The sequence below is a fragment of the Salmo salar genome, chromosome ssa18, assembly GCF_905237065.1.
Source record: "Salmo salar chromosome ssa18, Ssal_v3.1, whole genome shotgun sequence".
In the NCBI taxonomy this organism is placed as follows: Eukaryota; Metazoa; Chordata; class Actinopteri; order Salmoniformes; family Salmonidae; genus Salmo; species Salmo salar.
In genome coordinates, this window is record NC_059459.1 from 60,926,675 (window position 1) to 60,950,422 (window position 23,748).

Genomic DNA, 23,748 nt, shown 5'->3' on the forward strand with positions numbered 1-23,748 from the left:
GACTTGTGGAACTTTAGGTTGGCACGGGGTGAAATGTCACCATGGACAATTTCATTGTAGTTGGCAAACAAGTTCCCAGCAAGGAAAACGTCTGGCCGGCACCATGAACCAAGTGAGATGGGAGCTCCCTTCCCTCTGTGAAAAATAAGGCACCTGCACAGCCGTTGCAACAGTGCTGTGAAGAATGACAAGATGACTGGGAGAACCGGAGACTTATGCACTACAAATCAAATCAAATTTTATTGGTCACATACACATGGTTAGCAGCTGTTTTAATGTGAGTGTAGCGAAATGCAACCAACCAAAGGTATGTCAGTGTGTCAAGCAAGTGAAAGATGCATATTGTCAACCGTTATGGCAAGGGATAACGGTTACTGAACCAAAATATAAATGCAACATGCAACTATTTCAAAGATGTTACTGAGTTACAGTTCATATAAAGAAATTGGTCAATTAAAATAAATTAGGCCCTAATCTATCGATTTCACAACGGAAAATACAGATATTCATCTGTTGTTCACAGAAACCTTAACAAAAAAGGTAGGGGCGTGGATCAGAAAACCAGTCATTATCTGGTTTGACCACCATTTGCCTCATGTGGTTTGCTGATGTCAACTTTGTGAACAGAGTGCCCCATTGTGGGGTTATGGTATGGGCAGGCATAAGCTGTGGACAACAAACACAAGTGCATTTTATCAATAGAAATTTGAATGCACAGAGATACCTTGACGAGATCCTGAGGCCAATTGTAGTAACATTCATCCACCACCATCACCTCATGTTTCAGCATGATGATGCACGGCCCCATGTTGCAAGGATCTGTATACTATTCCTGGAAGTTCTTCCATGGCCTGCATACTCCCAAATGTCACCCATCGAGCATTTTCGGGATTCCCTGGATCGACGTGTACGACAGTGTTCCAGTTCCGGCCAATATCCACAAACTTTACACAGCCATTGACGAGGAGTGGGACAACATTCCACAGGCCACAATCAGCAGCCGGTTCAACTCTATGCGAAGGAGATGTCACGCTGGATGTTGCAAATGGTGGTCACACCAGATACTGACTTTTTCTGCCCCTACCCTGTTTTTAAGGTACTGTATCTGTGACCAACAGATGCATATCTCTATTCCCAGTCATGTGAAATCCATAGATTAGGGCCTAATTAATTTATTTCAATTGACTGATTCCCTTATGAACTGTAGCTCTGTAAACGATTTAGAAGTTGGGGTGTGTGTATAAGTATGCGGACACCCCTTCAAGTTAGTTGATTCGGCGACTTTTTAGTTATGGTTTGAAGCAATTTAAAAACATGTGGAAAGAGAATAGCATAGCTTAAACGAGAGCTCCAGCTTCACACGCTACAGTTAATAATTCAACTCAAAGGGTTGTTTCTGTTCCATCAATGTTTAATTGTGAAAGTTGGCACTTCATTTCATAATAGTGGATTATAAACCAGGGCACTGATGGAAAATTATGCTCTTTTAGTTTTGGGCTGCATTTTTTTTTTTTTGTCCTTCGTTTCATGCATTTCAGACAAAAGAAGCCATGTTTCCTTTTTAAAGCGCTCTCGTCCCCAAGCGTGGCATAGCTGGTGGGTGATATCACTGTACATTGACAAGTGGTTTATCCTTAATGGGTTTGTATAAATTGAGCTGAGCCCAACCTGATCGTTGAATCCTCTTTACTTTGACCAGCGCTCAATTACCTCACTAGTTCAGAGAATGTGATCTCGTTCCACTAAGCTATGAGCAGAAATGTCATTACTTACCGTGGATTTTGGGGGTGTTTATTAGAGGTCGACCAATTAATCGGAATGGCCGATTTTAATTAGGGCGCTATCAAGTTTTCATAACAATCGAAAATCGTTATTTTTGGACACCGATTGTGGCCTATTTATTTATTTTTATTTTTTATACACCTTTATTTAACTAGGCAAGTCAGTTAAGAACACATTCTTATTTTCAATGACGGCCTAAGAACGGTGGTTTAACTGCCTTGTTCAGGGGCAGAACGACAGATTTTTACTTTGTCAGCTCGGGGATTTGTTTTTGCAACCTTCCGGTTACTAGTCCAACGCTCTAACCACCTGCCTTACATTGCACTCCATGAGGAGCCTGCGTGGCAGGCTGACTACATGTTACACGAGGGCAGCAAGAAGCCAAGCTAAGTTGCTAGCTTGCATTAAACTTATGTTATAAAAAAACAATCAATCTTCACATAATCACTAGTTAACTACACATGGTTGATATTACTAGTTTATCTAGCGTGTTCTGCGTTGCATATAATCGATGCGGTGCTTGTTAATTTCTCATCGAATCACGGCCTACTTCGCCAAACGGGCAATGATTTAGCACTGTCGTTGCACCTATGTGTACCTAACCATAAACATCAATGCCTTTCTTTAAAATCAATACACAAGTATATATTTTTAAACCTGCATATTTAGTTAATATTACCTGCTAACATTAATTTCTTATAATTAGGGAAATTGTCACTTCTCTTGCGTTCCGTGCAAGCAGTCAGGGTATATGCAGCAGTTTGGGCCGCCTGGCTTGTTGCGAACTGTGTGAAGTCCATTTATTCCTAACAAAGACTGTAATTAATTTGCCAGAATTGTACATAATTATGACATAACATTGAAGGTTGTACAATGTAACAGCAATATTTAGACTTAGGGATGCCACCGTTAGATAAAATACGGAACGGTTCCGTATTTCACTGAAAGAATAAACGTTTTGTTTTCGAAATGATAGCTTCCGGATTCGACCATATTAATGACCAAAGGCTCGTATTTCTGTGTTACGTTATAATTAAGTCTGATTTGATAGAGCAGTCTGACTGAGCGATGGTAGGCAGCAGCAGGCTCGTAAGCATTCATTCAAACAGCACTTTCGTGCGTTTGCTAGCAGCTCTTCGCTGTGCTTTAAGCATTGAGCTGTTTATGACTTCAAGCCTATCAACTCCCGAGATTAGGCTGGTGTAACCGATGTGAAATGGCTAGCTAGTTAGCGGGGTGCGCGCTAATAGCGTTTTAAATCGGTGACGTCACTCGCTCTGAGACTTGGAGTAGTTGTTCCCCTTGCTCTGCAGGGTGGCTGTTCCCCTTGCTTCGAGGGTGGCTGTTGTCTGTGTTCCTGGTTCGAGCCCAGGTAGGGGCAAGGAGAGGGACGGAAGCTATGCTGTTACACTGGCAATACTAAAGTGCCTGTAAGAACATCCAATAGTCAAAGGTATATGAAATACAATTGGTATAGAGAGAAATAGTCCTATAATTCCTATAATAACTACAACCTAAAACATCTTACCTGGGAATATTTTAGACTCATGTTAAAAGGAACCACCAGCTTTCATATGTTCTCATGTTCTGAGCAAGGAACTTAAACGTTAGGTTTTTTACATGGCACATATTGCACTTTAACCTTCTCCAACACTTGGTTTTTGCATTATTTAAACCAAATTGAACATGTTTCATTATTTATTTGAGGCTAAATTGATTTTATTGATGTATTATATTAAGTTAAAATAAGTGTTCATTCAGTATTGTTGTAATTGTCATTATTACAAATAAATAAATAATAAATAAATCGTTATCGGCTTTTTTGGTCCTCCAATAATCGGTATCGGCGTTGAAAAATCATAATCGGTCGACCTCTAGTGTTTATCATTGATAGCCCATGCTAGGTACTGTCCATCTTAGGAAAGGCCATTGTTGGGTCTTTTTCCATGCACTCAAATATTGATCTGTCCTCTGCCTTAATGACCACATCAGTATGGTCTATTATCCTCAAAGGTTACCATAGCAGGCTTAATAGCCTTGGGCTGTCTTTTGAAGGAATGATGTTCATGCTCACGTTTCCTGTTGCTTTATACAGTCAAGAGCCGCTGATGTTTATAGTTGATTCTATACTATTTCAGTATTACTTTTTCTGTATCACGTTTGTTTCAAGCACCTTATTCTACCAACTGAGCCACACAACTGACCTGTGCACTTTGGTTCAAATGAAAAATACTGTATGAGGTGACCAGAGTTGTTTCCTTTGTATGAAAGTTGTTGATGATCTCTTCTCAGAAACTTGTCAGCTTTGAATGGTTGCGAATGAGAAAAAGCTGCAGGTGGTTTAAGGATTGGCTCTGTGTATATCCATGCCCAGGCTTTTGAGTTCACTCGGACCAACGTGAAATGAGAGAACTGCAGAGTGTTTATCTGCTCTGCGGCAGAATATATATATATAGATATAGATAGATATAGAGACATATAGAGATATATAGGTGTGTGTATATAGATGTATATGTGTATATATGTGTATATAGGTGTGTGTGTGTATGTATATGTATGTGTGTATGTGTGTATATATATATATATATATATATATATATATATATATATATATATATTATATATATATATATATATATATATATATATAAATCAAATTTTTATCAGTAGGCCTAGGCCAGAGATGGGCAACTTTGTGGCCCCTACCCCCATCAATCTGAATACATCATGAGGTGCCGCATTGGCTCGCAGGTCTGCGTACCAACATCTTACCGACACATGCAGTCAGAGCCGGTCCTAGATTGTTGGGGGCCCTAAGCAAAATTTAGTTGTGGGTCCCCCCACCTTGTCAGCAAAACTGTTTAGCGGGCCAACTTGACAGAGTTTAAAAATTTACATTTTACAGCTAAGAAGTTTTCACTTTTTAATATGACACAGTATCTGAGTGACTAACAAAATAAATGGGGGGCCCCCCGGTCGGTAATTCAACCATGATTACCATAATTTCACATAGCCGGCTAGACTAACCTACCAATTTAAAAAATGTTAGCTGATGGGGGTGTAACGGTACATGCATTTGTATTGAACCGTTCAGTACAGGGACCTCTGTTCGGTCCACACTGAACCCGAATGAGTACATATAAAAAAACAAAGATCAACACTAGGCCTACGCTGCGTTGGCCTATGCCTCGTGACTAAATCTAAGAAGACAAAAATCAAGTTCAGGCTATTCTGTTAAAGCAACTACAGCCTTGTATGTATGTATGTATGTATGTATGTATAATTTTCCCCCCCAGTTGTGAATGAACTTTTAAAAGGGCTCATAGTATTTTGGGGAGTTTAAATAAGTCTTGCATGGCTCGACTCATTTCTGCAGAGGCACTTGTCAGGAACTTGTCTGCGATTTAATCTCTCAGGGGTATGTGGGACGCCACCTGCGGGACACACTATTCAACAGCCAGTGAAATAGCAGGGTGGCAAATTCAAAACAACAAATCTCATAATTCAAATTTCTCAAACATACAACTATTATATCCAATTTTAAAGATACACTTCTCATTAATCCAACCACATTGTCCCGATTTCAAAAAGGCTTTACGGCGAAATCATAACATTAGATTATGTTAGGACAGCGCCTAGACAAGAAAAACCACTCAGCCATTTTCCAAGCAAGGAGAGGCGTCACAAAAACCAGAAATACAGCTACAATTAATCACTAACCTTTGTTGATCTTCATCAGATGGCACTCATAGGACTTCATGTTACACAATACATGTGTGTTTTGCTTGATAAAGTTCATATTTATATCCAAAAACCCCATTTTACATTGGCGTGTAGTGTTCAGAAATGTTTTGCCTCCCAAAACTTCCGGTGAATGAGCACATCAATTTACAGAAATACTCAAGTTATTGAAAGAATTATAGATGCACTTCTCCTTAATGCAACTGTTGTGTCAGATTTCAAAAAGTGTCTTTTTCCACAGCGAGGATTTCCCATTTCATGTCACTGTGCACATTTGGCGACGATACATCATATTACCTTTCGCTGTTTGAGGCTGATGAAATTGTGCTTTCAGTAAGCGTTTCTGGGCAGGGAGCCCAGACGTACTGTATTATCTGAAAATGACTACATCATCCCAGAGTCTATCACTATTGTTTCCAGTAGTTTCTCCTCATACTTTTCAAATCCACTGCAAAGCGGTATCTGTTCAGCCTCATGTCTCTGGATTTACTCCTGTAAAAAGCAAGTGTGAAATTGGAGTTGTAGTCAAGGTCGACAATGCAGTATCCTTCAGATGCATTCACATTTTGTGTGTGTGCTCGTGCTCCATGGAAAATTGGAACGAGTTGAACTTGTTATTGACCCTCAGTTTGACATTAATGATCTAGTTCTACAATGACACCTTTGCTAATGTTAAGTAATGTCCTTCCCTTTACCTGATTGGCTTGGATATCAAGGAATGGATCATTAATAGACTTGTCATGTTTTGAATCTGTCACTGTTCTTAAATGGTTAGTACATTGCTTTTATTTCACTCACAAGTTTCTTTGATTTGAATTTCAAGGAATACCTTTCAGATTGTTTTTTTAAATTATTGGAACGGCATTCTATTTGGATCTAGATCAGTTTTCAAGAGTGAAATCAATGCTATATCTCTGGCGATGGTCACAATCTCTCCCCAGGTGCTGCCTTCCATTGTTTTCAGCATCAATACACCTGTCAACAAATCAGAGAATGGCGGTCACCTCACTTTGTCCCCATTGCCAGAAGGCTAAATGTCAAAGTTCCCGTTCCACCTGTATAAAACATCAAACAAAAAAGGAAACTCATTCAAACTGTTATGGAAAGTTTTTGAAGGTTTGTTTTGGTTGAGGAGAGGTAACGCATTGGAAAGCTGTTTTTCTCTTTGCTTTGTTAGTAGTTCTCTCCTATCCAAGACAGTCGTAAAGAGGGCATGACAGAACCTATTCCACATCAGGAGACTGAAAAGGTTTCGCATAGGTCCTCAGATCCTCAAAAGGTTCTACAGCTGCACCATTGAGAGCATCCTGACTGGTTGCATCACTGCCTGGTATGGCAACTGCTTGGCCTCCGACCGCAAGGCACTACAGAGGGTAGTGCGAACGGCCCAGTACATCACTGGGGCCAAGCTTCCTGCCATCCAGGACCTCTATACCAGGCGGTGTCAGAGGATGGTCCTAAAAAATTGTCAGACTCCAGCCACCCTAGTCAAAGACTGTTCTCTCTACTACCGCACGGCAAGCGGTACGGCGCGCCAAGTCTAGGTCCAAGAGGTTTCTAAACAGCTTCTTCCCCCAAGCCATAAGACTCCTGAACATCTAATCAAATGGCTACCCAGACTATTTGCATTGCCTCTCCCCCTCTTTTTTACCGCTGCTACTCTGTTATCATCTATGCATAGTCACTTGAATAACTCTACCTACATGTACATATTACCTCGACTAATCGGTGCCCTCGCACATTGACTCTGTACCGGTACCCCCTGTATATAGTCTCGCTATTGATATTTTACTGCTGCTCTTGAATTACTTGTTACGGATAAGAATAAGAAATACATTATTTTTTTTAAACTGCATTGTTGGTTAGGGGCTCGTAAGTAAGCATTTCACTGTAAGGTCTACACCTGTTGTATTCGGCGCATGTGACTAATACAATTTTGATTTGATTTTGATTCCTTCACACTCTCTTTTCTACCCCACCCTCACATTTTCTCTCTACCTCTCTCCTCTTCCTCATGGCAGAACATGTGGAGTCAGTGTCAGGTTACAGGTGCCTACTAGGTCAGGTTGTATATATTTCAGGAACAGACCCCGCACCAGGTCTATAGCCCACCCGGTTCTCGTTTCCTATCTCTGCTGAAGATGGTTGAAACGAGGCCGTGCTTCAGACACCAATCCCCTTGAATAGGTTCAAGGGCATATGGGAGGAGAAAGTGTCTGGGGGGGAAAAAAGCAGTCTGCTCAACGTTTGCTGCTGGTGGACTGAAATGATGAGCGGGCCTTGGCAAGAGAATCCAGTATTAGCCTAATTTATACAAAGTCATTCAGCAATTGCAGCATTATGCATCTTAACAGAATTTAAAAATCCCCGAAAGGAGATGTTTTTCAAAAGGTTGTGTTCTGACATAATCCTATTTGGAATACTAGTACCAAAACAGAAGCTGCCTAGTACATAATCTAGCCTCACTGCAAACATCCCATGACATCAGCAGGGCTTCCAAGAAGGCACATTCTACACTAGCTCCTGTAATGATGTGAGTTATCAGCACTGTTGTAGTCATGGTAATTTCCATTAAGGCAATCATGCCTGGTCTTGAGGGAGATGATGGTACATGTATGGGCTTGGAATGTGATGGTCATGTGTCATATACATTTTGTATTTCGTGGAACAGGAGATGCTAATTTACTGATCTATGAAAACCGTTACTTTGGCGTCTGATCGAAGATGAGCGATTGCAGTTTCTAGAACACTATAGTTGAAAGATATTGTTGTGTACACTAGTTGGTGTTATCTTGTTTCAAATTGGCTCAGGCTTGTGTGAAGGGAACCACTATCTCACTATGTATTGTCAGATATAGGCCAGAGAACTCCTCCATTGTCCTCATGCAGCTTGCAGCATCGTCACAATGGACTGTCCTTAAAATACCCCAGCATAACATCATTGAATCCCAACTGTGAGGGAATTGGTTGTAGACTTTTAAAGGGATGCTATTTAAATTTTTTTTTTAAATCTGAAACACGGCTCGAATTGGAATCCAGGGGCTAGGTGAGAGGTGACAGAGCTGCACAGATTATCAACCCAAATTCTCCCTTGGTTAAATGGTGCAGTCTTAGAGTAAAATACAGTACACCTTCCTTCCTAATGTCTCTCCATGTACCTTTTCAGACCTTGCTGATTGAAATGACTCTCTATTGAACATGCCTGAGTAGGGCTGCATAACTTCAGGTATTGACTGGGAGCCTGGGACGTGGATTCTTAAGCGGGTAGAACAGCCCTTACAGAGAGAGCTTGTTTTTATTTTTCGCCTTTTTCTGAGTTTCAAGCTGACGTTAGTGTGTGTCCATGTCTGGACTCCAATGTGTTTTGTTTTGTTTTATTTTATGCTTCTCATCTCTATCCTAAAACAATATACTTCGGTCACGCGCCGGCGAGAGCAGAGAGGTCAGAATCCTCAGACGACAACCGCACGTGCAGACATTCCTAAAATAGGCCTGCCTGCTTCGTATGCACAGAATGACCTATGGAACACTAGCCTCATTTCACAGTTGGTTTCAGCCATCTCATTTCATACCTGAAAGCTCCAGCCGCCCATGTTAGTCAGAAGAATAATGAATGCTCAATCAAATACTAGGCCTCACAATACCTAGACTATCCATGGGACAGCAGGTAGCCTAGCGTTTAGGAACATTGGGCCATTAACCACAAGGTCGACTAGGTGAAAATCTTGCCTGTGCACTTGGCTCTGACCCCACTCTCAGAAGCTGTCTCGGGTCAATTGTAAGCACCCACCTTATTATCTTATAAATAATACCACTGAAAAGGGATGGTTTTTAAAATTGATGGTGTGGCATGGGAGTTAAGACTGAGTTGATGGGGTTTTGAGTTTACCACTATCTTTTGACGGGGGAACCATGGTATGGAGCGATTTCAGTGCAAGCAGAATGTATTTTAATTTTGTATTAGGATATTGAATTTAATATATTTTAATGTTTAATGCGCAAATTGAATCATTGAATTCATAAATTGAACTTGTATTTCATGATTTGAAACTGAATTGAATGAATATTGCATTCCGTTTTGAAATGTATATTTAATTGAATATTCAAATTCAACATGTCTATATTATTTCAATATGGTAGATAATGCATTCATGATCAATGTTTCATAAACTCAGCAAAAAAAGAAACGTCCCTTTTTCAGAACCCTGTCTTACGTAGATAAATCGTAAAAATCCAGATAACTTCACAGATCTTCATTGTAAAGGGTTTAAACCCTGTTTCCCATGATTCTTCAATGAACCATAAACAATTAATGAACATGCATCTGTGGAACGGTCGTTAAGACACTAACAGCTTACAGACGGTAGGCAATTAAGGTCACAGTTATGAAAACTTAGGACACTAAAGAGGTTTTTCTACTGACTCTGAAAAACACCAAAAGAAAGATGCCCAGGGTCCCTGCTCATCAACGTGAATGTGCCTTAGGCATGCTGCAAGGAGGCATGAGGACTGCAGATGTGGCCAGAGAAAACAATTGCAATGTCCGTACTGTGAGACGCCTAAGACAGCGCTACAGGGAGACAGGATGGACAGCTGATCATCCTCGCAGTGGCAGACCAGCGAAGAGCCCGGCTCTCCATCCCGTTGAGCACGTCTGGGACCTGTTGGATCGGAGGGTGAGGGCTAGGGCCATTCCCCCCCAGAAATATCCGGGAACTTGCAGGTGCCTTGGTGGAAGACTGGGGTAACATCTCACAGCAAGAACTGTCAAATCTGGTGCAGTCCATGAGGAGGAGATGCACTGCAGTACCTAATGCAGCTAGTGGCCACACCAGATACCAACTGTTACTTTTGATTTTACCCCCCCCCTCCCCTTGTTCAGGGACACGTTATTCAATTATTGTTAGTCACATGTCTGTTGAATGTTGTTATGTTCTTACAAATAATGTTATGTTTTGAATCACAAAACCAGAGAAAACATCCTGGTACTTTGCCAGCTGAGAAAGGTAGGGGAGAAAGAATTAAACTCTCTGTGGTAAAAGGAAGATTCTGGCAGTTTCTGAAGCCCATGTGGCATGTTGAATGTATTTTCTTATGAATTTGGCTCTAGCTTTTGAACCGCTTTGGCTATTGCTATTATATTATTCCTGAAAGCTAAGACTGGGCATGGACGCGCTTTCTGTTCCCCTCTGATCATCACAGGCTGCGTTTAGAAGGGAATATCTGAAATAATTAATAATTTGCCCCATAAGAATATAGTTGAAATGACTCATAGCCCTTCCACACCCTATTTAATCTTGCTCTTGTGACTGATTGGGTTCAAACCAGGTCTCCTGCATGTCACAAGACTGTTAGCCCACTTAGCTAAAGCCTGTAGGGATTAGTTCAGGAATTCTTAGGTGAAGGACGACATGCTGCTTGCTTAACGAATACATATTCCCTATGATTCAGCTCATACCGAGAATCGAACTCAGGACATCTGCTTCGCAAACACAGGTGACCGCCCGCCTGACGCTTTCCAACCCATCATGCTATTAAAAAAAACATTAAATTCCACAAGAAGCGATACTTCAGGCTCACGAGTGAGATTCCTAGATCCCCAACTTCTACATTAACCCCCTTAACGCACTTCACAGCGACCCCAGCGGTTGAACCAGCACAACTGTAGGTCCGAGTTCTGCCTCAAACAGTTGACTGCCCTCCTGAAGACTTTCAAACCATCGTGCTATTAAAAAAGGCCTTCAAATGCGAATGGGGCAACAATTCAGGCTGATGAGTGAGTTTCACACATCCCCATGTACTACACTAATACAAGTCTACAAGATCCAGCAAGGTTACTCACATGGTTTGGTGGTCCATGCTTATGTGATGAGAACCTTGCCTGAGACCGGAAGACATGCTAGTTTGATGTGTTACATGGTCTAGTTTCAAGCAGGGGGGGACTGGCATTTCAGGCAAATGCCAGATGGGCTGGGCCATTCTTAGCCCAGTCGGCCGGTCTACCTTGTGTTTTTTGTACAAAATTATAATCTGGCTACTAATGGGGTCCTCAAGGAAAATAATGGGCTACTGTGAGAGGGCCTGGAGAAAAAGAATGGACCGATGTGTTAGAATTGCCATCGCTGATTTCTGGTCCCATTCCGCCCCTGGTTTCAAGTCTCCGGCAAGAGTAGTCATTAGGATAACATGACCGGCTGGGTTAAGACTGTTAGCCTGTTGAGCTAAAGTCTAGGCATAGGTCCTGTGACATGGATGGGTCACTTTTTTTTTAAAGGGGGGGCTGAAGTGTAACAGGTGGTTCGGTGACCACGCTGGTTGATGAGTAACTTGAAGTTGCATTGTTCGATGCACAGGACACCTGGGTTAGAACCCTATCAGTCAAATTAACATGTCTCTGACAAGTTGCGCATCACATAGCATTGCGAGTGGCCTGACCCCACCAGCTGATACGAATGGTTCGCTACATGCAGTAATCAGTCTGGTAATTACGAGGCTACTCATCACATGGATGGATCAACCCCCCCCCCCCTCCAAAAAAACCCAAATACAACAGTGAAATGCTTACTTACACACCGTTTACCAACAATGCAGAGTTGAAAAGTATGGGAAATGTGTACAAGAGGAACTATTATTAATAATACTACTACTACTACTACTACTATATACAGGAGTACTGGTACCTAGTCAATGTGCAGGGGTACAAGGTAGTTGATGTAAAATGTACATATAGGTAGGGGTAAAAGTGACTTGGCAATCAGGATAGATAATAGAGTAGCAGCAGTGTGTGTATACTGGTTCCTCCTTTAAAAGTTGTCGTACTGCAGCACACCTTGCGGGCTGCTGCAGAATTCTATGGCCAGTTATTTAATTGTCAGCCATTTTTACCATATAATGCAAGTTAGTGCTATTTTTGACCTCCAGAGGGCATCTTTGAGAAGCATTTGGTAGTCTTCAATATTGGCATTACTAGAGAATTTAGAACCTTTTTTGTAAGGACATAGTATATGGGATTGATTTTAAGAAATTTAGCTTTAATTAATTTGATTAATATTATGGTGTTTCTATTCAATATATTCAATATATATTCAATATATATATATAATGTACAACGTGACCGTGTGTTTGAAAGAGTATTTTCCAGTAAGCAACCATTTGTTTACCTTCATTAGACAACTTTATTTCTGTAATTCAGTGATATTTATTCCCATAGTAATTCATTATGGATCCATAACTAAACATATTTGTATCATTTTATTAATGAAAGCATAAATATGCTGATGAAGAAATGCAGTACTGTACAGTATATGCTTTTTCATTTGGATAATAAAACATTTTGAAGATAAACCACCTGCATTTGTTTATTAGGCTATAGCAGAACAGCATAACAGTCCAGACGGCCCTTGCTGTGCCTGGTGAGTAGTTGGTCAAGTTCTGTTGTCAGAAGAGGAATGGAAATTTCAGGGTGAACCGACGACCTGATGAACCTGCCAGGTATGTTGACTTTGCCTGTTGGAGGTGGAGTTCCAGAGCTCACAGGTGTGCCTGACATGGATTGTGATTCCATCTCGTTCCTTGCCCTCTTCAACGCGTCATTCTCCGCCTGACTCTCCACCAATACCGCCTGGCTCTGGACCAATGCATCAGCTGTCGCCCGTATCGCTGCCCTCAGATAATGTTTCTCTTTCTGCTGGTCTGCCGTCAATGACTCAATCTCGGTCTTCAAAGTTTGAATCTGATCCATGTGCACCTTCATCTGATGAGCAGAATGGTACCGCCCAGAGCCCCCATCGATTACAGTGGCCTATGATAGAAACGGTAGATACATTTAATTCTTAGTTTGACTCCAACACACATATTTTAAGAATCTAGCAAAACTAAATGCTTTCTTGGCAACCATGTGTTTTTTTTCTTGCGGCCCGTTGTCCAGCCCTTTAACCTCTGATCTCCACGGATGGTTGTCGGCATGGTTGTATCCGCTGCAAAAACACATTCACGTTTTTACTATACAATCATTTCTATTTATTACATTTTTATTTAACCTTTATTCCATTATCATTGTTATTACACAGTATGCCTACACATTGATGGGCTATATACTTTTTTTAAAGAAAATGCACTGAAACCAAAATATCTTTTTAGTTTTGGTGCTCCTCTCAGCTCTAGCTCATTTTCAAGTCCTCTCGTGGTTATGGTCCTAACCCTGGAATGGGTAGCACCATAGAAAGAAGCTGGCTTGATGAAAACAATGTCAATTTCGTCTGTTCTTTTTGGTCGCATTTTGTTTTTATTTTTATTTTTTACATTAACAGCTCATTTTTGAATGGTAACTGTATTAAGGGTGGAGTTTGGGGCGAGGAGTACTGGAAAGGTGTGACTTTCACACCTACAGTACCCCGGTACTGAGTCTATTTTCCTGCTAATCTGGCTACAAGTGCTTTAAAACCTGTTTTCAAAATGCCATCAGCTGTCCGTCACTACTGTAAATAAAAACACAGCATCTTGTTTACGTTCTTCATTGTAACCACTATCACAAATAATTTGTATCTACCTTTCTAATTACTTTTAGAGTTTGGGATTTACAAATGTGTGCTTTTCATGTAATTTTTTGTTAAATCCAGTTCGGATATAAATAACTTTTGAGTGACGCCTTTAGTGAGAGGTCTAATGGTGACCCGATCCTGTAGGTTCATGCTCCACAACATTCGCAGAGTACGACCCTGCCTCACACAGGAAGCGGCGCAGGTCCTAATCCAGGCACTTGTCATCTCCCGTCTGGATTACTGCAACTCGCTGTTGGCTGGGCTCCCTGCCTGTGCCATTAAACCCCTACAACTCATCCAGAACGCCGCAGCCCGTCTGGTGTTCAACCTTCCCAAGTTCTCTCACGTCACCCCGCTCCTCCGCTCTCTTCACTGGCTTCCAGTTGAAGCTCGCATCCGCTACAAGACCATGGTGATTGCCTACGGAGCTGTGAAGGGAACGGCACCTCCATACCTTCAGGCTCTGATCAGGCCCTACACCCAAACAAGGGCACTGCGTTCATCCACCGCTGGCCCCCCTACCTCTGAGGAAGCACAGTTCCCGCTCAGCCCAGTCAAAACTGTTCGCTGCTCTGGCACCCCAATGGTGGAACAAGCTCCCTCACGACGCCAGGACAGCGGAGTCAATCACCACCTTCCGGAGACACCTGAAACCCCACCTCTTTAAGGAATACCTAGGATAGGATAAAGTAATCCTTCTAACCCCCCCCTTAAAATATTTAGATGCACTATTGTAAAGTGGTTGTTCCACTGGATATCATAAGGTGAATGCACCATTTTGTAAGTCGCTCTGGATAAGAGCGTCTGCTAAATGACTTAAATGTAAATGTAATGCTTTAATATTTAATAATATCTGCCCTCCCAATTCATATCTAAGGGGCATTTTTCACGCCATTATTAGTTACATTGTTTTAGTTTGAACATGCAGACAGGCACTAAGAACAGCGGGAACGTTTCCCTAGTCAGCGCCATTATTAGTGCAATGCCCCTTAAAGTGTTGCTCTGTGCTACCCAGTGGGGCGGGGGTCCACCCGCCCCCTTCCTCCTCCTCCCTTCCCCATAGGCTAGGTCCGTCTTCTGTGCGCGGCTCTGCGGCCCATCCCGTGCCCCCTGCCTTCGTGCTTTGAACCTCGCTGGCCCACCACTATCTCAGTGGATACAGCTGGAGAACTGCAAGGCAATCCCATTTTGCGCCACTTGGGAGCCATGACCAATATATATTGTCCTGCTAATAACAGGGTTAATAATATATCTGTGAGAATATGCAAGGGGCTTTTATATAACAATAATCGCTTTTGTTTAAAAATATATATATATATTTTGTTTTCAAATAACGTAAAATTAGCAAGGAAGATGGCCATTCTTGAACATCGGGTGAGACATTGTTACAAATTTGTAAATAAAGCCAGTTTGTTACTTAGAATTATTTCTGTTTTTAGAGGGAGAAAAACCTACAGTAATCTCATGGGTCTCCCAGTCGAGGCCGGTACGGGTATTGAATCAGCATCTGTAGCAAAACAGCTTGCACTGCAATGCAGCGTTTTAGTCCGCTGCGCCACTAAGGCGCTGTACAACGTGACTGGTCAGGAGTAGGCTACAGTACTACAGAGACACAGTAGCTCCTTGGGACCCAAAAGCATAATCAGTGCTCTAACTCCCCCTTGCGCTGGTCTGGAGCAATGAAGTAGTGACGCAGGGTACCGTACTAAACCACAAAATACCTCCTAAGTCCCGCAGCATAATCGCAAAACTTTTAGTGGAGCAACCACTGTATGTAGTCTGTGTTAGTGTCAGTGTAGTATGTGTGAGTCTGTGGGTAGAGTCCAGTGACTACGTAGAGCCGGTGCAAGAGAGCCAATGCAAATAGTCAGGGGAGCCATTTGATTAATTGTTCAGCAGTCTTATGGCTTGGGGTTAGAAGCTGTTCAGGAGCTTTTTTTGGTCCCAGACTTGGCACTCTAGTATCGCTGCCAAGTGGTAGTAGAGAGATCAGTCTATGACATGGATGGCTGGAGTCTAATAATTTTTAGGGCCTCCTTCTGACACCGCCTGGTATTTTTATTTAACCTTTAACTAGGCAAGTCAGTTAACACATTCTTATTTACACTGACGGCGTATCAAAAGGACTCCTGCTGGGACTGGGGCTTGGATTAAAAAATATAGGACAAAACACACGACGAGAGACAACACAACACTACATAGAGACCTGAGATGACAACATAGCAAGGGAGCAACACATGACAACACAGCGTGGTAGCAACATAATATGGCAGCAGCACAAAACATGGTACAAACATTATTGGGAACAGACAACAGCACAAAGGGGTCCTGGATGGTTGGCAGCTTGGCCTCTGATGTACTGGGCCGTAAACACTGACTTGCTTACCCTCTGTAACGCCTTATGGTCAGATGCCAAGAGTTGCCATACCAAGCGGTGATGCAGTTAGTCAAGATGCTCTCACTGGTGCAGCTGTACAACTTTTTGATGATCCGAGAGTCCATGCCAAATCGTTTCAGCCTCCTGAGGAGGAAGAGGTGTTTTTGTGCCATCTTCACCACTGTTTGGACCATGATTGGTCCTTAGTGATGTGCACACCGAGAAACTTGAAGCTCTCGACCTGCTCCTTTTACAGCCCGTCGACGTGAATGTGGGGTGTGCTCTGCCCTCTGTTTTCTGTAGTCCACAATCGCCACCTCTGTTGCACTCTCATTAAATGGGGTGCACAGATCCTTCTGCTTCGATCTGCCACATTCTTGTTGTGCGGGGGGATGCTGAGGAATATAATGTCTGTAATAAAACTCATTGATTGAAACTCATTGACTGGGCCTGGCAATCTTTTGAAATTGTTGCATGTTGTGTTTTTATATTTTTGTTCAGTATTAGTGGGCTAACAGTCTTGTGACATGCAGGAGACCTAGTTCGAACCCGGTCAGTCACAAGAGCAAGATTAAATAGGGAGTAGAAAGGCAATCCATAAAAGGGCTGTGACGGAGCTGTTCAACATTTTTATGGTGGCTAAATAGCGGCTTTTATGACTCCCTTCTAACGAGGCCTGTGATCATCATAGACTAGGAACAGAATACGCATCCTTGCTTGAGTCTTAGCTTTCAGGGATGGGGACATAATAGCTCATAGCAAAAACGGTTCAAATGCTAGAGCCAAATTAATTGGAAGAATACATTCAACATGCCACATTGGCTTCAGAAACTACCAGAAGCTTCTGTTTACCACAGTGAGAATTTTGATTATCTGTTCTCTAACTTTCATGCCTGGCAAACTACCAGGATGTTGTCTGGTTTTGAATCTGAATTTGGGGAATGGTGTTTTTGAAAACTGAATCTGAATGCTTTTGAGAAGTTGGATATATGATACTTTGATCAACTTTAAATGATAGTTTGTGAACTTGATAGACAATGTATGAAATATCTACACTATTGAAACTGAATATACAAATATTGAACTCAAATGTTAAATTAAACTGAAAGATTATTTTAAAACTAAATACAATATTCATTCAGTTTCAAGTCGGGCGGCATGTAGCCTAGTGGTTAGAGCGTTGGGCCAGTAACCGGAAGGTTGCTAGATCGAATCCCCGCGCTGACAAGGTAAAAATCTGTCGTTCTGCCACTGAGGCAGTTAACCTACTGTTCCTAGGCTGTCATTGTAAATAAGAATTTGTTCTTAGGGAAATAAAAAAAAATACATAAAATCCTGAAATACCTGTTCAATCTTACCTCTTGCTTTCTCTCCTGGGAAACTGATTCCATTTTATTATCACTGTCAGTCATGGTCTATAGAGCAGTGTGATGTGACAGGCCCGTAATCTGCGGTCATTGCTGATTCATTGAGTTAGACACTTTCCCCCTACTACTTTCCCCTTGTTTCCTTCTCTCCTCCTTTTGCGCTATCTCTCCTCCTCCCTAGGGCCAAACAGGCCCCTCCCCCCTTGGTAACAGTCATCGAGGGCAAAACATTCTCAGATGGTGCTGAGTAGAGTAAGCAGCTGGCGTAGTAGGGGAGCGAGAGGTGGAGAGCCACTGTACAGGGAAGAAAAGAAGGGTGGAGAGAGAATAGCCTCTTCTGTAAAATAAGCTTCAGGGAGAGGAAGTGAGGGAGGGTCACTGTACAGAGAAAAAGAGGGAGTGCAAGTGATGCAGAGCAGCACCGTGGGGACCCTGAGGTAAACTGCCGGTGAGGAAATATTAATGACCCTTACAGCGCTCACTGTGCAGCGTCCCACTGGGGATCGGAGCCTAGGCGCCGGAGAAGCCCTGAGAGAGGTGTCACATTAAGAGCAGCCCCGGGGTGCTCTCCACAAAGCGCTCCCGCCACCACAACCACTCTCACACTTACACCAGGGGCACGCCGGGGAACGTAGCCACACAGTGGACTGGAGGACAGAAGAGGAACAAGAAGGATTACACCCAGAAGAAGAGTCCCCATTCCCCTCGCGACCCCTGACCCCCTGTGCCAACATGACCAGCTGCAGGAAGAGGTGCAAGAGGGAGATGTTTAAGTTCGCTCAGTACCTGTATAGACTCGTCACGGGCACGCTTCATGCAGGTAAAGTTTCTGAGGGGCTTTGTGCCATCCCTTGTCTTCTACTGTGTTTTGTGTGTACAGTAACTCTCTTGCTTTCAGTCCTGCTGAGATGGGCTGTAGCTTAACAGTTGTAATCTTGGAAGTTAAGTTGTCGTACTTTCGGAAGTTGCTCCTAAACGTGTTCATTTATGGTCACTTGCTTCATGGTGCAAAGCAGAGCACAGCTTCCACAGAAGCCTAAAACTCCCACTCAGAGCTAGCACACTTTAATGCTTGCCGTGCCTTGTGGTGTCGAGCTCATGTATACGGTCATGACTCTAGGCCAAGAGTACAGTGAAAAATACCGGAGTTGAAGTGTGCTTTATTACATGCGCCAGGTCATTGGGTATATGTGGTTGTGTGTGTGTGTGTGTGTGTGTGTGTGTGTCAGAGCGAGAGATTGGTAAGGAGGAGTGTTGAAGGGACTGAAAAAGAGATTAGTTATCTCCACCTTGGACAGGTGCCTGAATATATGTCACTGATTGCTAGTAGTGTACAACCCTTCCAGCATGCCTGAGCTACACTACACAAAATGTGACGTCGTCACTGAGAACCGTTTACACACCTTCAGCAAAGAAGCCCACAATGTGTTGTATTTTATGGTTTTGTCATAGATCAATCTGAGAATCATTATGGCTGACAATCCAACAGTCTTTCATACCTGGCCAGAATTGATTTATAGAATACTGCATTTTACTTAATATGCAGTATATTTTATGTTTAATGTTATAAACGAATCAGTTTCCTGAACATTTACTTTAACGAATTCATAATGCTGTTGGTTCCAGTGTATTCATGGACAAAGTGTGTTCTTTGTCATTGAAAGTGAAGTTTCACTCAGTGAATATATCAATCAATTGGCAAAGTTACCTTGGTCAGCGTGTTGCTTGCTCCTCAGCGAACCTCTTGACAGGTAAGTTATACAGCCATGTACTGCATCAGAGAAATGTGCATATATCTAAAATAATTCCTATAGTAACTGCCTTGTTTGCATGATTTAGGTGTCATTGTAAAACTCATCCCAAGTACGCCTATATTAACAAATGTATTATAACTTCAGCACCACCTTAACTCCCACGTCTGAGCTTTGGCGATGGGACTGATAATGAACAAATGAGATTGAACAAGATTACATATTAGATTACGTTCAATACAGAACAAAGGTTACTTATAGTAGCAGGTGGGGAGAACATGTTCTATAGATAGTGAATGCATGCGGTATTTATATAACCTACATGCATACATTATTCATTTAATCAGTGTTTGCTTATCCTTCTCGCTCATTCAGATAATGTTCATGTATTATGAGGACACTGGCTTTTGTCATCACCAGAGTACATTGTCATCTCTGTGTGGTCTCCTTAGGCTAGTAGACATCATGTCCCTGTCTTGTTAGCATGTTCATTTGGCTGTTTAGCAGAAGGGCTGGTTGATTATCTCCCTGTGTATGAGGTGGCCCTAAAGCCTCAGAGGTGCTAAATGAAAATGCTAATGACTGACAGAGGCAAATGTGCGCCTTATGAAGTGGTATGTGGGACTGAATGTACTTCATGAATAGCTGCTCAATACTCATTGCATATGGACATGAATTAATGCACACATGCCTATAATATGGTCGTCAACACTGCCTATTTCTACAATTTCTCTCCTTAAAATCTTTAACCTAACCACACTGCTAACCTTATGCCTAACCTTAAATTAAGATAAAAAACATTTGTTTTAATGAAGTTAACGATTATAGCCAATTTTGACTTTGTGGCTGTAGTAACTAGTGTTATACATGTACAGTGCATTTTTCCCCTCATCAATCTACCCCATATTTATTTTTTATATATTTTTTTGCAAATGCATTCAAAATAAAAAACTGATAATTTACATAAGTATTCTGTAAATTACTCAGTACTTTGTTGAAGCACCTTTGGCAGTGATTACAGCCTTGTCTTCTCAGGTATGACGCTGGAAGCTTGGCACACCTGTATTTGGGGAGTTTCTCCCATCTCTGCAGATTCTCTCAAGCTCTGTCAGGTTGGATGGGGAGCGTCACTGCACAGCTATGTTCAGGTCTCTCCAGAGTTGTTCGGTCGAGTTCAAGTCTGGACTCTGGCTGGGCCACTCAAGGACATTCAGAGACTTGTCCCGAAGCCACTCCTATGTTGTCTTGGCTGTGTGCTTAGTGATGTTGTCTTGTTGGAAAGGGAACCTTCGCCCCAGTCTGAGCTCCTGAGTGCTCTGGAGCAGGTTTTCATCAAGGATCTCTCTGTACTTTGCTCGGTTCATCTTTCCCTCGATCCTGACTACTCACCCTGTCCCTGCTGCTGAAAAACATGCACGGAGCAAGGAGAGTACCATCTCTCCACCAAATTAGATGTTGGTTTCCATACCTACAGGAGATTGTGGGCAGGCTACACGTCAGCAATTGTCGTTCTCCCTTGCTTCATCAGAACATGTTTATGCATTTGTTCATTGAAACATAGATATTGTTTTCTCAAAGTAGCATTATTCTGGCCTTTCATTTTACAAATTGGGCGATAATATAGGCCCAAATGAAATACATTTTTGTCAGTCATTTGTGTTTGGAAACTTCAAAGGCTGACTTATTCCAGGTCTGTGGATGCACCAGTAAAACACGCTTTTTATAAAAGGAAAGCTGAATCTACTTAGTGTATTTTGCTTAGGTATAGTCTTTTCTGGCAGTTCTCTGTTTGACAGCTAAAGCCTAACTATTTAATTATTAACAACAATAGATAAATGGAGAAGCTGTAATTCCCATTGGAGGAAGCCCAATTCCTGTAAGCTCGCTGAATTAGGAAAACCAAAAGGTTATAGACCACTTAAAGCCAGTTGAGCTGTTCTAAGTGTGCATTGTCTCTTTCTCTAAACCTCCAATACCCATTGGTGGCATCAAATTTGATTCTGACACAGCAAAGTGTTCACAATGAAATACAGTATGTACGTTTTGATCAATACTAGTATGGATTTGTAAGAAGCCTAATGGTTTGATATGGAGGTGTTGCACTTTTGCTGTGGTGCTTTTATCTGAAACGACAAAATCCAGATAATGCAACGTGGCCTTTGGTGTAGAGCGGTTGCCACTAAACTAGGCTTATGTCCCCCATCTCTAATCAGTTATTTAGTATAGTCTAGCCCTACTCAATTTCAGATATTTAGATATTTTAGCCTTTTCTTATGGGAGAATGAGAAGATGCTCTTCAAGAGTGACTTAATGTGTTGTAAACCACCAATGCTGCTGCTCATTTGTATTTGGTATGAAAACATATGCTGAGGGGTATAACTGCCAACAGCCAATGAATATGATGATGCGATGCAACAAGAAGGGCAGTCATACCTGTGATGTAGATAAAACCCACATGATTATATCAACCATTAATAATTCAACCATTAGAACCAGAATAGCATTTCCACCTCAGTTAATCCATTGTTGCAAAATCTGCAAGGGCCAATTAATTTATAGAACCTGACGTGATTCAAATTGTTTTTTTTGACCAGCGCGATGGCCGTATCACTTTGATGATCTGGTAGGAGAATGATTGATTATGCAAATTACTGGACCATAAGATTTTAATTGAGATGTTCATTGTTCTAGAATAGGCTCCACGGACATTTGATGACTTTACTTACAAAGCACAGTCCATGCATGCTCTTTCTGTTACAAACAGTCACTAAGATTGTATATTTATGCATAGGCCTACAGTGAAGTATATGTGACTTAGTATGTTGCACCGGACTGTATGTAAATTTGGTTATTTTACTGCCAACTATCATATGAATGTTACGCTCCGGTTTATTTGTGTGGATGAGGAACAATGATTATGTCCAGCGCATAAGGTTATGACGAGTACAATGGCTAGAGTCAGGCCTCCGGTTGAATTTGTATTCATGGCACACATTCTATGTTAACGCTTTCACAGAGCAGATCCTTACATTTTTTTAACAGTGATCTGCCTCCGAGAGTAAAGGGGGGGCAAATCAAAATTGTACAGGTTCTTAAGCCATTAAACAAAACATCACTATCAGCACTCAATACATTAAAAACCGCAACGATTGATCTGAGCACTGAGGGAAACAAATTTCCCTTTTAAGTAGTCATTTTCACTGATTGAGAGGGGGGAAGAAAGAGGGACTATTCACCGAAGTATTAATCAAGTGTATTAGAAGTTGTACACCAGTACATATTACGTGTTTACGCCTAAGCGGCCTAATTTCAGTCAATCCTTTCTTGTCAATATCCCTCCAGACTTGGCGCAAACACTCTGCACAAGTGTTCCAAGTCTCCCCTGTACATTAGGCCTGCCTCTTCTTTTCTATGCCGCCGGTGCCCCTGCCTGCGCTACAGACAGCGTGCGGTTAATCTGCCATTTGCTCCAGATCAGAGGCAGATATTTTCCTTTTTATTTTATTTTTCCACTCTCCGGTCGGATGGCCACCTTCGCATTCAGCTTTCACCCGGCGGCGGCTCCTATAATACATCATTTTCAGCCGGACAGGCTCAGATACCTGGTGCACATTCTGGAACATTACCTATTTCCCTCCTGTTTTGTTTGTTTTTGAATCACTTACCTGGGGAAAGTTTCCATACAATGGACTGCAACAACTTCTCTCCCTGCCTGTCAAAGTAGAGGTGTACAGGCTTCTAGATTCTCTTGGAAGCGGTTCAGTGGTCCCTCATTGATTAAGTCATTTAATTTCGCTTGTCAACGAAATTACCTTGAATTCTGTCGAGACTAATATTTTCCCCTCCTTGCTCTTCCTTATTGAGAAATGTTGTACCGTCGGGGCTTAATTCTGTCGATTCAGCAGAAGATGTGTTCATGGGAAGTTGCTTGTAGGGAGAGATTTGCATAAACATTGCAAGTGTTTGGATCCAGCCCTAACCTTAGGACATTGCTGAGACCCACTCGTCGTCTCATGTCTGTTACAAAGTAGGGTCTGTTTGGAGGTTGTTTGAGTGTGCATCAGTGTGTGTTTAGATATGAGCAAAGGTGTGCATTCACGGGACTGTCACCATTTTCCTAGTATGTTTATTTGTTTTGTCTTTGTGTGGATGTGCCCTCAAGCGTGTCTGTGATTGGGGCATGCACATGT

The 23,748-nt window shown here is 42.0% G+C and overlaps 1 protein-coding gene across 1 annotated transcript in view; it reads left to right on the forward strand.

The window, feature by feature from the left end:
• The first annotated feature begins 18,075 nt into the window (after positions 1-18,075).
• Positions 18,076-23,748, forward strand: part of LOC106577616 (Kv channel-interacting protein 4) — a 210,419-nt gene continuing 204,746 nt past the window's right edge. Inside the window, exon 1 of the mRNA XM_014155831.2 lies at positions 18,076-18,627. Within this exon, the coding sequence (XP_014011306.1) occupies positions 18,540-18,627 (88 nt within the window). The 5' untranslated portion in view covers positions 18,076-18,539. The remainder of the gene's footprint in view (positions 18,628-23,748) is intronic.